This window comes from Gadus morhua, chromosome 22, assembly GCF_902167405.1.
Source record: "Gadus morhua chromosome 22, gadMor3.0, whole genome shotgun sequence".
Classification (NCBI taxonomy): domain Eukaryota; kingdom Metazoa; phylum Chordata; class Actinopteri; order Gadiformes; family Gadidae; genus Gadus; species Gadus morhua.
In genome coordinates this window covers 7868809-7886689 of record NC_044069.1, presented here as the reverse complement: position 1 = coordinate 7886689, position 17881 = coordinate 7868809, and the positions used below count along the sequence as shown (strand labels likewise).

Sequence of the window (17881 nt, the reverse complement as noted above, 5' to 3'; positions counted from 1 at the left end):
ACTTTGAAAGAAACAAAAAAAACGGAAGTTGTAGCCAATCCTTAATTTGCGTGCTTTGTAAAAGTCAGGGGGGACCCTGAAGATTTTCGTGCTCTGGACGAAGTTTTCTGGTCTCGTGAACACTAGGTTATATTTCCAGTGCCCGATCATTTCACCGGGAGACAACTTTACGGGATCCCGATGTAGTGAAGGCTCTGCCGACTGACGCCACACGGTAAGACCTGATCAATTCAATACGTTCACCCAGAGCCACTGTCGGAGAGAGTAGGACTTTGCAGACCTAACTCCCTTCGTTTCGGGGAGCTACAGCCCAGCTAGCGGTCTGCTAGCTGTGTCTCCTAAACGCAGAGCTATTCTATGTATCATGTTAAGGTTATTTGTGCATTCTGCTGCTTAAATGTTCACAATGCGTCTCAACAAAACCACCAAACGGGCAGGAATAGCAGCCCCCAGCGGGGCACCGGACCACCGTTTGACTTATCAAGTTAGCAGGGGAAGGCTATCGTTGGCTAACAACACGCATGTAAACTGACCTGTTTGGCCACTTCTCTCTTTAAATCACATTTTGAGTTTTATCCTGGCTAGAAAACATGACCTATCGCTCTTGGGAGCCACGTCAAGATGGATCCCTCTGGCCAAGCCGCTGACGGGTGGTTACTACATGGCGTCTGATCCCACTGGTTTGTTATTATGGTGCCTGGTGTTTATAATATTTATTCGACATTAAGAGGTTGTCTAGGTTTGCATTAGAATTAGTGGGATAATGTTGATTAGTACACTGTATGGCTCATTCATTGCAGATGTGGCAATTGGAGTTTGGATTTTATAAAACTACAAATTATGTCATAGGCCTGTCTAAATGTTGAACGTTAATGATTTGTATTTTGTGTTATTATATGGCGTAATCAATAGTATTTCTGAATAGCAAATGCTACGTTTATCACTTTTGAACAGGCTGCTTTGAGATAATGGTGAGTGATGTTGGTGCTGGGCAATGTCTTATCTAAACCTTCATTTTGTAACCCACCGATCTCTCTCGGATCAAAAACACAAAACTCCTAAATAAATATTCAATGAATGCTTGATCAGAAGCATTTTTTTTTGGTAAATAACTAGATATCCCCTAAAATTAGTGCCCTGTCACTTGAAGCGCATATGCCCCAGGCATTTCACTAATACAAAGTCTGCATTCATGTCCCAAATATGGCCTCACGAAAAAAGAGTTTGAATTTGAATGCGGTCTGTTTACGTGAAGATATCTTCTGTCAGGGCACTGGGCCCATGTGTCGTTCTCCTATCTCATCTCTGCATTATAACGTTGTCAGGGCCCCAGTCTGACACTTATCAGTGGTGGCAGTGCTGCCACAAATGTTTGGTTGCTTGCATGCAGTAGCATATCATTTGGTTTTTAGGAAATGGAAGTCCAGATACCCATTTTTAAAACTGTGCTAAAGGTGCAACAACAAGCCAAACACTTTACAATAAGGTTCGATTAATTAACCTTAGTTAATTCAGATGAAGCATTAACACTGATCAATGATGGTCTAGTATAATTATTAATGGTGTCAATTTTTATTAATATTTATGTCAACAAAGGCAATGGTGTTCATGTTAACTAAGGTATTCATTTATTGATCATTTGATAGGGTTATGGTAAGAGGTTCAGCCATACCCTTATTACCGTATTAACTATAAGTGTACCCTGGGGCCTTATTGTCAAAGTGAAATGTGAAAAAATATACAGGAAGGATGTTGCAGTGCCAAACATTTTACGGTCAGTTTTACAAATTCCACCAAACCAGTGACACCCTGACTCCCATTGCGTACATCAAACGCACTGTTAAGTAAGGCTTATTAACGGCAGATGATTTAGGTGTTAATTTTGCCTTTGTAACACAACGTCGATCACCTTTTGTCATTCCTTTGGCTTTGACGTCCAACGGTGTGGTAAAGAAGCTTAAGGTTTAAGCTGACATTTAAAACATGCTTCTATCTGCTGGTTAGCTCAAAACTCCCTGTCATCAGCAGAGAAGGCCGACAATTCACCGCAACCCGGTCTTTACCATGTACGGCGATGGGATCACGTGACGGACAAGTGCCTGCAGTTGCTGTTGCTATCTGCATGTACTTAGTGATAATAACAGAGATAGGCTATCGCGTCTTGAGGCCAGTTTCTGGGCTTGTACAATGTCCTCAAGGCGTTAATTGAATGCATTGTTAGGGGACAGGAAGCCTGTTCAGAGCCTGGGATGTCAGAGGGTCATCACCCATACTCCATGGAAAACGGATTGTTTACTTCTTGTGGTTCATGATGATGACGCCAGGGATCAGCCATGTGGAACCATGGCTGGGTCTCACGCTGCAGCCAGGGGGTTCATTCCCCTTGTTTGGAGTCCCGTGTTAACCCCATGTGTAATGGGTGGGATCTGAGCCACTGTGATGCCTGTGAGGTGTAGCATTATCATGCAGTGCATTTTGTCAACGGATTCAGCTCCAATATCTGATTCGGCTGCTGTCGCCTTATTGGATGAAAACGGCTGCTTGTCAGTTTACATAAAAGCGTGTTTGAGAGGGAGTGAGATGGCAAAATAAATCTCTTCATAAACTCAGTTAATACTTTAATCCGTGTCACACAGAGGTCAGCCAATTCAGTCCCTTCATTGATTTAATCTTGTGTCTGCCAATAACTTCCAATCGATGGAGGGATGTGGGAAGGACGGAATAAGATGGTATTTCGAGGATGTGAAAAGGGCTGCTCTTGAGTCCTTCCCCCTGCGTCAGACTTTTAGTTTTTTTAAGTAGGCCGGAGTCCCAATGTGTGAGCGCCGGTGGTTACAGACAGACAGACAGACAGACAGACAGACAGACAGACAGACAGACAGACAGACAGACAGACAGACAGACAGACAGACAGACAGACAGACAGACAGACAGACAGACACTGCATGGAAAGTCCCACTCATTTCCCCCTGTGTGCCAAACTACCACACAGAGCTGGCCCCTCTAAATTAAATTACAATCCTGCACCGTAATTCCCCATAGGCCGTCGGCTGCTGGGGAACCGTTCCATGGCACCGCTAAGTTAACTTTCCTCTCCCTCACCGGCTTGTTAAACCCCAGCATACTAAAACCTTGATACAGTGCCAACGCGGAACCCGTTCGTTACTATAGTTTTCAATTGTGTCGTTTTTGTTTAGACCAGGGATGGGCAAAATAACTTTTTCAGAGGGCCTGATCGGCGGTGACGTTAGCAAACAATTTGAACTTAAACATGACACGTATAGCGCTGAACACATGCCGAGGAGACGGGGCCTTCCAAGCGAAGCCTTTGGGCGGAGGCACAAAGTTCCCAGGGCCTAAACGATAGCCAATCTAAAATGCAATCAACCGGAGACGTCTTAGCTCTGCCATAGTAACAAACTGCCTGGCCACTGGAGCTCCTGTGTGAGTGTTGAGGTTGGATCCAAGCAGAAGGAAAGCATGGCTCCCCTCCGAGTCCGCTCTCACCCTGCTTTCTTGCCTAAAATCTTGCCCGAGGGGCTATATGAACAGTCTGTTATTGTTTTCGCCATAGCCCCCCCCCCCCCCCCCCCCCTCTTCCCGTTGAGTCGGAGCCGGGCGCATCGGTCGGTGTGATCTGCATGGTCAGCGCTTTGGTCGTTTGTGTAGCGCACACGAACAGTAACTAGGACTCACAAACTCTTGGTGTACTGAACTGTGTTCTTTGGGGAGAGGGTGTTGGGAGAAGGGCTGTCTAAACACAGGCTTTCTCACTGGGGACATGGACACTGTAAGCACAACATATCGCCGCCGAGAGCATTGCGTGGTCCTTTTAGCTGCCCATTCATCTGGGAGTTGCTTCATCTTGGGCTGTCCTTAGGAACTTCTCTGGGTTCCCTCGGGGTCATGTGACCCCCCCCCCCCCCCCCCCCCCTCTGTCGTCTTGGGTGCATATGCATGTTCTGGCCCCAGGGTCTATTTGTCGCCCATGTATGGAATTATGCCTCTGTTGCCCAGGTCTGTAGTTATGCCTTTTGAAACTCTACTTTGGCCCCATGGTGTGGACAAAATGTATGGTCTGGAAAAGATGTATATATATATCCATCTAGTGTGGTTTTATCTCTTTAAATGATGATGATGATGATGATGATGATGATGATGATGATGATGATGATCATCATCATCATCATCCTTTTATTATTAGACTCAAGGTCCATTTAAAAACATACAATACAAGAAATGGACAACACACACATAAATAATGTTCTTTATCTGTGGTTTCTTCCTATGTATGTAAAGCCCCTATGAATGGCCTTGTCTGAATGGTGCTATATTTATAAACCGGCCTCTCCTCGCCTAGGGGATATTTCTAAATGGAAGATGTTGTTATGTGAGTATACAAGCGGTGAGCTCACACAGACCTAGTCGGCCTGTGCTCACTCTCGCTAAACGGCGATATCTAACGTTGTCACATAAAACCGTCTCCTAACCGCAATCTTATCTTGCCTATCATCCTCCGTAAATTGTTTATCGCCGCGTTGCCGTGGTAACGTCTGACGCGGGCTCATCCAAACCCCTGATTTGTGCTCATTCGACGGACTGGCCAGTGCCTTCTTAAGGACAGCGGAAGACGGTTGGACCTTCAGCCTAGCACTTTTTTTTTCTTTTGTGAAAACTATAATGTAGTTTACGTTTTTATTTTTTCCATTTTATAAATAAGCCAAGATGTTGTTTTTGCTTCTTCCATGGAACCAAATTTAGCATTGTTTACCGAAGAATTGTGGTCGTTTAATTCAGTCGCCCTCTGCCTGTCCCCATTGTCATTTCAGTCACATCATAAAGCCCCCGTCCTTATTTGCTCTCGTCTGACAACATTTTGAATGCACGCAATCTTTGGGAAAGTTTTTGGCGCAGTTCATATTTGTATAATAATCTTGTTTATTTTTCCGCACGGGTAACCTTTCTTTTTTTGTTTGGGGCCAGCACATCTAGTTTGTATTTACGGTCTGATGTCAAAACAATTATGCAAGGAATCCTTTCTCCTGGAGTTGTACCTCTTTATAAAGGCTTGCCCCTTTGCGTGCGGCTCCTCTGGCACAGCAGTGAGGGCAAACCTTGGGTACAGCAGTTCTTAATTGCTCTTTTAACACTGAAAACCAACAATTACAGTTGAGTATCTTTTACGGTGTGGCTGTCACCCCGATGGCTTTGTAAACCGCAATCCCATGACATTTCTGGCCCGATTTGCAGACAAGGCCAGAGCAATTCTATGCTTTTCTTCTCACTGACGCCTCTAGTGAAACAAGCAGTATGACAATGGCTTCCAATCATTTGCTAAAATGTTCACAAACCAAACCCGTACTCCTCCACGATCTGGCACACCTGTTGTGCATCAAGGTCTGATTACTGCGTGTCTGAGTGTTTTTCCTGTCTGCTCGGTAGCCTTGCTGAAACAAAGGTTGATTTGTTGTTGATCGCTGGGAAGCAGGGAGCAAATCAGTGAAGCCTAGGGCCTTAACAACCACACAGCCCATAATTTCCCTGCATTTACTGTAGGACAAGTCCTTCAACAATACGGGATGTTTAGTGGCTTTGTTTCGCTAGCTGCTCAGGCCCTTGACCCATTTCCTTCTGCTTTGCTGAGAATCTGCTGCATGCTTTACGTCAGACAGGTTGAAATCCTCATCACTCTCCTTTGTGTCTTTTTGTGTGCGTGGATGGACGCTGACGTCTCTTTTTAATAAAAGGGAGGAAGCACAATTTATATCAGCTGATTGATATTTAGATTCACGTGAAGAATGATTTGTTTCGGTGGTTCCATTTGGTCCTGATGAATTGTCCAAACTAAGTGCTGAACAGACCATGCGTAACCTGTTTGTTGACCTGATGCAGCCAGCCGCTGAAATGAAGGTCATTCCATGACCATGGTTTGGTGACGGTTTTGAACCTTCTTGCGTTTTTATTTCCTTCACTCTCCAGCTGGACCGGACACCAGAAACCACTCTGACGGTTGGGCTGGGGCCAGACCGGACCAGGCTCCCCAAGACTCCACCAAACCGCCCACCTCCATCATCCACCATGTCCTAGCTGGCCCAAACCTCCACAACACCCTCCCTCCCTCCCCCCACTCCCCCCTATCCTCCTTCTGTTCCAGCCCCCCCCCCCCCCCCCCCAACCATCCAGTGGCACCATGAACCACATGCAGCGACTCCCCCACCAGCAGCAGCAGCCGCAGCACCATGGCTGCTCGGGCTCCGAGCGAGACCTTCACTCGGCCACCTCCTCCATCAGCCTGCCCTCCATCAGGAAGACCCCCAAGAAGCGCCGGCTGTCCCTCCACTCGCTGTTCGGCCGCCGGCGCCACCACCACCGCGAGCCCCGCCGCTGCAAGCTCCGCCCCCTGCAGGCGGGAGGGGCGGGCGCCGACGTGGCCCCGGCGGCCAGCGACGAGAGCATCCCCACGGCGACGGGCCAGGACAAGCCCTCGGGGATCACGGCGGCGGCGGCGATGACCTCGTCGTCGGCGGCGGCAACCACGTCGCCGTCGCCGTCGGCGACAGCGTGTGTCCCCACGGAGCCGCTGGAGTGCCCGCTGTGCCTGCTGCGGCACGCCCGCGACCGCTTCCCGGACATCATGACGTGCCGCCACCGCTCTTGCGGCGACTGCCTGCGGCAGTACCTGCGCATCGAGATCTCGGAGTCGCGCGTCAACATCTGCTGCCCCGAGTGCCCCGAGCGCTACAACCCCCACGACATCCAGGCCATCCTGGCGGACCGCGCCGTCATGGAGAAGTACGAGGAGTTCATGCTGCGGCGCTGGCTGGTGGCCGACCCCGACTGCCGCTGGTGCCCCGCGCCCGACTGCGGGTAAGGAGACGAGGGGTTGGGACGTAAGGTGGAGGTTGATTTAGGTCCGGGGATGGTTTTGATGCTTAAGTTGACGGTTGGGGTATGGGGTCCGCAGCGTGTTGAGTGGGAATTCTTGCCGGGGCCTTAAAAAAAAAAAAAAGTTTGGTTCCTGTTGGTTGTCAGTTGAGGTCAAGGGGAGGTAGGGAATTTCTTTTATTTTTTCCAGTGGCAGCGAATGATAGGTAGGTTGTTTTCATTTAAAAACGAGAAAATTCGCTCATCCTTGTACAGCATGAAGAGGTGCTGTGCAAAAACGTAATTATAGTTTGCATAATTTTTAATTTTCTTTATTTTTTTTTTAAAGCTCATAAAATAATTTGGGTCGCACATAATTTTTTTTTTTAGGCCCGATGGTGTTGTAGTCCTGAAGCACATACGGCCTGTTAAGACAACGTTAATTCAATAGATCCCACATGCTACTGAGTGTTTGATTATCAAACTATTCTCAGCAAGTATGTTTGCCTCTTTTCTTTTCTTTTTCTTTAGAAATGTAACACCTTTTTTGAAAGGTTCTGTTTTAGGGGCCTGAGACGAGCACAACACAACGTGCACAACAAGATGTTGTGAACAGAATGAACCAATGTCACTTCCTCATTCAACTTTTTGAATCATATTTATAGTAAGCCCGGTGTACCGGTTGTCAGCTTAACAAAATATGTACTAACGTAATAATAACAATGACTAAGAACTATTAAAACTTGAGAGGAAAGATGAAGATCTTTAGACGACCGTTGAATTTATAAGTTGAATTGATCAATACGACTTAGTGAATCTGCTCTACAACACAGAGCAACAAACGAATCGTTTGCTGCTCTGTGTTGCAGAGCAGGTTCACTTGGAGGCAGGTCGTGTCCAGCTGTGTCTCCCCACTCCGTGCCTCGTCATGATTTCCCCCAACAAACGTAATGACCTTCAAACCGCCCTGACGTCCCACTCTTAAATTAGAGGTGTTACACCAGCAATGCAGCAGCGGGCACTTAGCAACCGCGCTGGCAGACGCAACCTAATATGACTGTGGTTTGAGGCGCGCAGACAACCAATCATTTGAGTAGTTGTGTCTTAGCAGCAGGGGGGGGGGGGGCGAGGCGACAGCCCAGTGTGGGACTACACGGCCCGGGTTTCGAGGCTGCGAAGGATCTCGCTCAGCCTTTTGAAGTAGACGACACTAAACCCCTCTTTAATGGGTGTTGCAGAATCTAAAATCCGACTCCACTAGATTGTCGTATCGAGGGGATAAAAACACCGCTCCGTCTTTTTAGTATCGCAGTGTTATCGTGGTGTGTTTTTTTATTTTAGCTTTCAGTGTTTGTTCTAGTGCGAGCACGGTGTACAGTAAAGTGCACAGCCCGTGTCCTTGAGATGAATGGCTCCTTCATGAGTGTGTTGAGCGCGCGCGACAGGCCCGGGCCATCCCGCTTAACTTCCGCGTGTTGCCTTCCCTCTCCCCTTGTTCAACGCGCCTCCTCTGCCGAGGGGCTCGGCCCCTTGTTGTTGTGGCACACTGCTATCACATTGTTGACTTCTGGTACAAGAACAACCATCTGAAGATTGAGATGACTAGTGTGTATATGTTAACGTTTTTTAATTAAATTAACCATTGTAGGAACGCCTATGAAATGATTTTAGACTCTAAAATAATTTCTTATAAAGGATTATGTCACAAATATTGTTTGTGCGATTTGTATTGGGAAGAGTGTAACATCTCACTCTACACGCTTCCCCATGCATCTTTTAAACTCAGAAGATTCCCTTGACGAGACGCACAAGGCTGTCGTGCCACATGCAGGTTCACTCTGTTCATACAGAAGCCAATTTTCTATCAGTTCTGCGAGTGGAGAATGATCATTATCCCTCACACACTGCGGTCGGGCCTGTTGCCCTGAGCCTTCTCTGAAGCTCCTTCCCCATTGGTCGGTGTTGACACGTGGTCTGGTGCAGCAGCCTGGCAACGCGCATGTGTTTCTCAGAATCGGCTTGTAAGGTTTCCAAGGAAACCACATGTTTGGCAGTATCGTAACCACAGCACTCACGGTGCATATTCGTGGTAATCCATTCAGGATGGTTTCGTTTTGGGTCATGGTACACAACTCCTATGTTGTGTGTTAATTTCCCAAGAGCCACCTGCTGTGAACGTGTTTAAAGCAATGACTTATTTTTTTGTTGTGTTTATACTAATGCAAATAGAAAGTGTGAATCATCTAGTTCAATTTACCAGCTAGCTAGCCTTCAGCAGCTCAGTCACTCAATTTATGAAAATGGCTCCATTCTTTTTTTTTTTGTTTTTAAGTGTTAAGGGAGTAGTGTGTGTTTTTGGGTGGTTTAGCGCTTGAATGTATAATGTTGATTTATGATCCTGGGGTTGTTGGTTTGAAACTCACGAAACTCACAGCATTTTATTCAACTACCTGGCCGTATAACCGCTGTCTCTCTTGCTGCTGTATCACACTATCTAGCACCTTGGGAGTTCCCTTTAAAGATAAAATCTGCTATCAATAAAACCTATTGGTATATGCTACACGTGTACCGCTTAAGATGCCGCAATTTGATTGGTTTGCTATCTCGGGATATTGGGCAATAACCCATGATTGAGATCTCAAACTCGGGATATTGTTGGCGCGCGTGACGTTCTTCTCGTCACGCTTATAAAAATTAATAAACCACTAATAAATGCAAAAATAAGCTTTTCTACTTCCTGCAAAATGTGTTATCTTGTTTATTTTTGGAGTGTTCACGTGTACTAAAACAATTATTCACCTCCGGCTACGTCAATAGTTGGGAAATTCCCCACTATTGACGGAGCCTTCGGGGAATAATTGTTAATTATTATTATTACCGTCCTCCACAGTAAAAAAAAAAAAAAAAAAAGAAAATTTGCCGTTTACCTCCCGCCTCCACAGGTACGCGGTCGTCGCCTTCGGCTGCGCCAGCTGCCCCAAGCTCACGTGCGGCCGGGAGGGCTGCAGCACCGAGTTCTGCTACCACTGCAAGCAGCTGTGGCACCCCAACCAGACGTGCGACGCCGCGCGGCAGCAGCGCGCCCAGAGCCTGCAGCTCAGCGGCTTCCGCTCCTCCTCCCTCAGCTACAGCCAGGGGAGCGGCGCGCCCGGTAGGTGGTCCGAACCCATTTTATATTTAAGCAATAGATCACGCCAGGCTGTGGTATGTGCTCATTATACCACTGTTAAGGGGCGTTGTCCGGCCCCGACGCGCAGCGGAGGGCCGGCGACTTTAGGCTTCAGTGAACTGTGAACTGTGCTACTGCTTTTATACAACTGTTAAAATTATGGCAAAATGACTCCACACACACACTAGTAAAAATACGAGTTCAATTCAAGTTAAATCTCCGTGTGATAGTTTCTTACGATACTTTGTAACGGTTTCCTCTTCAAGGCGCGGAGTGATACTTTCACAAAATGATCGGGCGTCATAGCAGTTGTGTATACGCTAATTATACAACAGTTGGGAACCAATCAGATCGCTGGATTTAGGTCCCCCATTGTATAATGATCATTTTATTTGTGTAGGCCTTAAAGGTATAGGGTCGGCTTAGTTTAGGAGGTACAGCAGGTTGCCTTGTGACCGGAAGGTTGCTAGGTCGATCCCTGGCTCCTCCTAGCTAGAGTGTAGAGACACCCAGCCCTAACTGCTCCCGGCGTGCTGGCTGCTGCCACTGTGTATGGTCGACAGCGCTGTCAATGTGTGTGTCTGTCTGTGTGTGAACGGTCGTAAGTCGCTTCGGATAAAGGCATTTGGCAAATGCCCTGAATTTAAAATGTAAACTTAAAAATAAAAGAATGATACGAGTCCTTATTGATCTAGCAGACATCTATGTTACTACAGCTCTGTCCGTTTTATATCAGTCATGTTATAAATGTAGGCCTTGAGGTGAAACCGTCACAACCGGCTACTTTATAATGGTGTACCGATAGTTGGAGTGCTGAGTTTGAGAGATGGAGAAGTACTTTGGACAGTGTTGTGTCACAACATAAGGAAATCGGGAACGCAGAAAAGTCGGACCCTTGACGTCATTAGTGCCGGAATCGCATTCTCCGTTTTGGGGCGATTCTGAAAAAAATGATCGTAAATGGTCCATCTGTTCTGTGAACAGACTCTGCGTCGCAGACGTCAAACACGCGCGCACACGCAGTGCAGCCTCGCTCTCATCAATTAAAAAACAGCCAGGCTTTAAAGGTTGCCCTTTAATCACGGCTACAGTCCCGACGGCTGAGCCCTGGCCCAGACCACATGCTAACCCCCGTTCTCTCCCACTCTCTCGGTTGTGCAGCCGATGACATCAAGCCGTGCCCGCGCTGCGCCGCCTACATCATCAAGATGAACGACGGCAGCTGTAACCACATGACGTGCGCCGTGTGCGGCTGTGAGTTCTGCTGGCTGTGCATGAAGGAGATCTCCGACCTGCACTACCTCAGGTGAGGCCTCGGTGCGCCTGTTGGACGAGCTCCTTCGACGCGTCCTCTTTCTGTGTGTCTTCAAAAAGGATTGATTTTGAAGTGGTGAAGTTAGCGGAGTCTGGTGCGAGTCGACCTCGTTCACTGAGACACTTTACTGAGTGCTATGGAACCACAACCATGTTCTGCATTTTTGATTGACTTCTCTTTCTCTCTTTTCTCTCTCCTCCCTCCCTCGGTCTCTGTCGCTGTGTCTCACTATCACTCGCCACCCCATCCCTTTGTTTGTTTCTTTCTTTCTTTCTTTCTTTCTTTCTTTCTTTCTTTCTTTCTTTCTTTCTTTCTTTCTTTCTCCCCCCCTCTCTCTCCTCTCTCAGTCCGTCCGGCTGCACCTTCTGGGGCAAGAAGCCGTGGAGCCGGAAGAAGAAGATCCTGTGGCAGCTGGGCACGCTGGTGGGGGCGCCGGTGGGCATCGCCCTCATCGCCGGCATCGCCGTGCCCGCCATGGTCATCGGCATCCCGGTGTACGTGGGCAGGAAGGTGAGGGACACGCCCACAAAGCTCTCGCGTCCAATGGGGAACCAGCGCTCCGTGGTTTGATGTTTGGGGTTTGACGTCGTTGTCCGCGAGACGGGAGGGGTTAACAAAATTCTCTTATCACGAATAGTTTGTTTTAGTATAAAAATTATCTGCATTTGGGTTCACCCTTTGAAATACTTATGATTGTTTGAAGGATAATAAGTCACGAGGAGTTAATCAGCGGTGGGCTAATTTCTACATAAGGCCATGTATACTTTCAACCAAGACCGGATTTTAAGGGTGCCTGCCCTCATGTATTTGAACACGTCTATTCAATCAGTTCCTGAACCTGACACAAAACTGCAAACAAGAAAAAAGTGATCTAGGCAAGCTATGATTCAAATGAGTCCCCCCCCCCCCCCCCCCCCCCATCAGATCCACAACCGCTACGAGGGCAAGGAGGTGTCAAAGCACAAGAGGAACCTGGTCATCGCCGGGGGCGTGACACTGTCCGTGATTGTCTCCCCGGTGGTCGCCGCGGTTACCGTCGGTATGAAGCTTATTCCTCCTCTCACTTCTACTTCCTGTCAATGAAAGCCCAGTCTATGCACGATCTCAGTGTGTGTGTGTGTGTGTGTGTGTGTGTGTGTGTGTGTGTGTGTGTGTGTGTGTGTGTGTGTGTGTGTGTGTGTGTGTGTCAACAGGTATCGGCGTTCCCATCATGTTGGCCTACGTCTACGGCGTGGTTCCCATTTCCCTGTGTCGGAGTGGTGGTTGTGGCGTTTCCGCCGGCAACGGCAAAGGAGTTCGAATAGAGTTCGACGACGAGAACGACGTCTACGTGGGCAGCGGGATGGGAGCTACGGGTGAGCGCGTCTCCCCTTCACCCATCCTCTACTGTGGTAGAGTAGAAGTGGGGAGACTGTAGAGAACCTGGGCCAGGAAACGAGAAACTGAAAGTTTCCTTGGCTTGCCCCGTTTCCTGTTTTGTTACTGACGTGTTATGCAGAAGAGCAAAAGGGATTTTTAAATCTTTTTTTAAATCAACAGGGATTTAAAAAAAAGTGTTTTCTTCAGTGGCCAGTACACTGTGGCACCCTAACAAACAACTTTGCACACTTTACTCATGCTATGCCAAGTTTGCGTTCGCAAATCACTCACTTTAGAGGTCACTTAGGGGTCACTTAGGGGTCACTTAGAGGTCACATAGAGGTCACTTAGTATCGTTCTCAGCCTCACCTGTGAGCCTCTCTTAGGATAAAAGCATCAGCTCCATATAAACGTCCTATTTGCAGGACTCACTCACATTATACAATATAATAAACATGGCCTCACTCTCCTCCCCCCCCCCCCCCCTCTCCACCCCACCAGACACCGCCTCGGTGGCGGAGACCCGCCTGCACAACCCCAGCCTGGGCGACGGGGCCAGCGTGGGCGGGCTGACGGGCCTGAGCCTCAGCGGCAGCCACCTGGAGCGCTGTGGTGCCACGGTGGGGGGGGGGGGCCGGCGGCGGTGGGGGCGGGGGAGGAGGAGGAGGGGGGCCCGGGTCGACCCTGAGGGACGCCAGCCTCAGTGACCACGACGACGCCAGCACCACCGCCCTGGCCGGGGGCAGCATGGCCAGCAGCTGCTACAACAGGTAAGGGCGGTGGCCGCGGGGACCGCAGTAGAGCAGCGTTGTCGTCTTGACAACACGCCTTGTTTCCGTCCCCTTGTGTACATAATACAATACGGTTGCGCGTCATAGTCGGCCCCCTCCCCCCCCTCCCCCCCCCCTCCATTGTCCTGTCTGTATTTACCGCTGATGCGTTTCCAAGCACACTGGAAAACTAGGTTAGGTTTCTTAAAGGTGACGCGTTGTTCCACCAGGTGCGACTGGGATTATTCGTTACAAGCCGTTTTGGAAGCTCTGCCTCTTCTGGCATCACAAGTGGCCGTGTCCCCCTAAATGCCTGACGGACGGTTGATCAACGTTTGCTACAGTGCACTGGGTAGGCCGGTCGACTGATCTATCCAGTGGACACCTAGGTGGACGCGCCCACTTCTGATGTAAAAAAAAGGCCGTTTTTTTTTGTTGTTTTTTCAAACGGTTTGTAACTCACACCTGGTGGTATAATACGTCACCTCTAACTGTCATGTAAACACCGTAGCCCGGTTACTAAACTGTTGTGTGAGGAGACCCAGAACGGTTGTCCCTCTCAGACCTCTGTCTGACTGACTGACCTGACTGACCTGACTGACCTGACTGACCTGACTGACCTGACTGACTGACAGTCAGTAACTAACTAACCTGCCCCCGGTGGCTGCAGGGTGGAGGTGCAGGCGGACGTGCAGAAGGAGGGCAGCAGCCTGAGCGGGGACTCGGCCTCTGTGAGCCTGGGCCCCGCGGGGGACAACGCCAGCACCAGGGCCATGGCGGGCTCCATCCTCAACGCCTACACCCCCCTCGAGAGGTCGGTTCACTGGCACACCCTCTCGATCTCACTGACTCTCTCACTCACTCTCTCTCACTCACTCACTCACTCTCTCACTCACTCACTCACTCACTCACTCACTCACTCAAACTCTCACTCACTCACTCACTCACTCACTCACGCTCTCAAACTCTCACTCACTCACTCAGTCACTCACTCACTCACTCAGTCACTCGCTCACGTCCCCTGGTCGTCGTAGAATCAGCCGTCCGGTTGGTACGGTCCAGTGTGGAGCCTGGTAGGTTGAGCTAGCTGTCTTGCGTCCGGGTGGACAACACAACCACTAGTGATTTTTCTTTTTTCACACACATTGTAGTAAAACAGGGCCCCTTTTGTGTGCAGGCTGTTTGCCACCAGCTTGCGGTTGAATTATGGCGTTCTGGTGGTTGTGAGACCCTCCCATCTATCCTCTATTTCCACATATACATGTGTAGATGGAAGTAGAATAGCTGGGAGAGTTTCCCTCCATCTCTCCCGTCCCTCCTAGACTGGTTGATGACGAATGATGTTGAAATGTCCCGTCCTCTTGATGGGCTCTGCCTGCGCCCTGGGTCAGTCTCTCCCTCCCACCCTATGTACCGGCCGTGTGAGCCCTGCCTTCTGTCGTCCCTCAGGGCCGGCAGCCTGGAGGTGCAGGTGGACGTGGAGCCCCGGCCGCCCAAGATGCGCCACTGCAGCGCCAGCAGCAGTCTGGACGGCGGCGGCGGCGGCGGCGGCGGCGGCGGTTGTGAAGAAATCCCGCCAGGCCTCCACCCATGCGCCTCCACCTCCACCCACGGCCCTCCACACCCCCATCTCCCAGGGAGCCCCAGTTGCCCCACCAACTCCGCCCGGCCCCGGTTTCAGGAACTCTCCGCCTCGGCCTCCTCCTCCGCCATCACCACCTCCTCCTCCTCCTCCTCCCGCCCCTGGTTTCAGGAGCTGGCCGCCTCTTCCTCCACCATCACCTCCTCCTCTACCTCCTCCTCCCGCCCCTGGTTTCAGGAGCTGGCCGCCTCCTCCTCGGCCATCACCTCGTCCTCCTTCCGGCCCTGGTTCCAGGAGCTCACCTCCTCGTCGACCCGCCCCTGGTTCCAGGAGCTCACCTCCTCCTCCTCCGCCTCCTCCTCCTCTCGCTTCACCGGCAAGAGGAGCAAAGGGCGTCTGTGGAGGAAGGTGGGAGGCAACAACACCGGCAGCGGGAGCAGCAAGGCGGAGGCGGAGGTCCCCCGGAGGAGGAAGGGGCCCGCCGACACCGAGACGGAGGCCCGGCGGGCCGCCGGGCCTCGCGGCGCCGGCTCCCCGCCGCCGGGGCCTCCCTCGCCCAGCGGCAGCCTGCCCTCGGTGGCGTCCGACTCCCGCCGCAGCGTCTCGTCCTCCGACGCCTCGGAGACCTCCAGACCGCCGCCGCTGCCGCTGCCGCTTCCCTCCACTCCCCCCGCCGCCGCCGCCGCCGCCGCCGCTTCCTTCCTGGGGAACCGCCCCCAGCCTGCGCGCGCCGCCGCCAGCGCCATGCCCGAGGTGGAGCACGACCGCCTCGAGCACCGCCCCGCCGCGCCCCAGGGCCCCGACGGCGCCGCCTTCGTGGTGGAGTGCAGCCAGGGGGGCGGGACCTTCCTCTTCATCGCCGAGGAGACCAGGACGGACTCTAATGTCGATTTGGCGCCGGAGGAGGAGGAAGAAGAGGAGGAGGAGGAGGAGGAGCACCAATCGGAGGCCGCCAGCCAGGAACCCGCTCCTGTGCATGCCACGAGCCCCGCCTCCAGAAGGAGCTGCGTACAGACTGATATCTGAAGGGCAGAAGCCCGCGGCTGACGCTAGCTTCATTAGCTCGGTTAGCATCGCTTGCTCGGAAGCGTTGCGCTGCATGGGCTCGGTCCGCATCCCTTGGCTCGGTTAGCGTCTGTAGCTGGGCCAGCCTTCGCGCAGACGCTTCTTCGGCTCATGGGCACGAGCGATTGCTCGTCCTTGTAAGACTGTTGTGAGGTTTCAAGGCTTTAAGTCCAACTTAAAATTATTGTTTTTCTTGTCTTGCTGCTATCGAGAAATGAGGAATACCAAACGGAAGGAAAATGTCCTGCGTGTGTGTGTGTGGTGACGGCAGCAGTAGAGGACAGAGGTGGAGAGGGAGCGAGTTTCTCCGAAGCGGATCGGCCGGTTTGTGACAGAGCTGCCGTCCAGGGAAGGTCTTTGAGTAAGAAGGTAACGTGACGTGAACGGGAAAAGGATGTGACAGAATGCAACGGTCGGTGGAAGCTGATATCAAGTACTCAAATTGATTCTCCTGCTGTTGAGAAGATTGTTCCTTTTAATGTCCAGCGGTGAAATACACACGGCTCGACCCCCCACAACGCCCAATTTTTCCTGAAATTGTCGTAGCAAAAATAAAAAGTAAAACAGTGTGTCATAATGTTGAGCTGCTAATGTCTTGTCCCCAGTCTAAACTGGCAAGCAGATAGGTGGCCCCAAAAAGCTATTTCAGACTTGGCTTATGTTTTACATTAAGTATGACAACAAATTCGACAAGTCTTTTTTTTTTTTTTATCAATTTTAGATCTTTCCATTTTAGACTTTTTTTTTTCAATGTCAAAGCTTTGTTTTGGGTTCCAAGCGAGCGCCACAACCCACATTCTCCTTGACGACAGACAACTCTTGTCAGTTTGTAACTGGATAATTCCATTTTATGTTTTTTTTTGTCTGCTATTTTTCCTTTAAAACGAGTATTCTAAAGGTCCATGGGTGGTTTGGTTTCTATGGTGACCAAGTAAGTGGAGAATTTGACCGATCTGGATGCAATATAAGAAAAGTGTAGTTTGATTCTTTTTTTTGCCGTAATGAACTCGAATGCACATGTACTCGCTTGAATTAAATGAATGCCTTGTCAATCGTCATATGGGATGCAGATTTCGATAACGGTATTAGATGTGCCTTCAGTATCAAGATGTCCTCGTTGATGGTATTCTTGTACATAAACACATGATCGCATAATCTCATGTGATTATGTCATATCACCATTTACATCATTGTTTGGGTTACTCTTCAACTACAATGAGGCATACGACACCTACAGATGGTTGACTATAAATATTTATATTAACTCTATGCTGTTCAGTTGTGTGTGTATATTCTTTTGAGCAGATTAATCCATCAGTTTGTTGGTACAATCTTTGTTAAATACACCTGCCTCTCAAATGATGCCAGAAAGAAGATCACTTTATTTTTTACAATTCCTATTTTTAAGACTTGAGTTTGGATGTTGTATTCCTACTGTACATATTCAGGGGTGTTTTTTACGCCTTGGCAATTGTGGATGCAATTTTATGTTTGTGCTTATTGTTTTTGACTTTGTGCCTTCTCAGACTGGGGTAGGGTGCAAATAGTGTTTGTTTCTTTTCTCTTCATGAAGTATCATTTGCTCATTCTGCTGTTGAATATTAAACGTGAAAGGTCAAAAGATAATGGTTTGTTTGTTCAATGTGATGTTGAATGGATGCCAAATAGTCAGCAAGGGCTTTTAATGGCATCCACGCTCATGGATGTTGTTTGACAAACCATTTGCGTCCAGATGTTGACGTTTTCAGAAACCGTGC

The 17881-nt window shown here is 49.7% G+C and overlaps 1 protein-coding gene across 1 annotated transcript; it reads left to right on the top strand.

Moving 5' to 3' along the window:
• The first annotated feature begins 1 nt into the window (after position 1).
• On the top strand, positions 2-17750 carry LOC115535252 (E3 ubiquitin-protein ligase RNF19A). Its single transcript, XM_030346304.1, has 11 exons — positions 2-214; positions 5980-6867; positions 9807-10015; positions 11195-11339; positions 11696-11858; positions 12273-12387; positions 12542-12703; positions 13209-13350; positions 13406-13477; positions 14148-14291; positions 14927-17750. Exons 2-11 carry the CDS (start codon positions 6191-6193, stop codon positions 16083-16085), a joined length of 2988 nt encoding a protein of 995 aa, XP_030202164.1. The 5' UTR covers positions 2-214; positions 5980-6190; the 3' UTR covers positions 16086-17750.
• The last annotated feature ends 131 nt before the right edge of the window (positions 17751-17881 follow it).

Excerpts from the sequence above, each read along its gene's own strand:
- LOC115535252 (XM_030346304.1), top strand. The coding sequence starts at position 6,191 with ATGAACCACATGCAGCGACTCCCCCACCAGCAGCAGCAGCCGCAGCAC. Across the intron at positions 11,859-12,272 it reads CGGTGTACGTGGGCAGGAAG|ATCCACAACCGCTACGAGGG; the intron begins GTGAGGGACACG and ends CCCCCCCATCAG. Across the intron at positions 13,478-14,147 it reads GCCAGCAGCTGCTACAACAG|GGTGGAGGTGCAGGCGGACG; the intron begins GTAAGGGCGGTG and ends CGGTGGCTGCAG.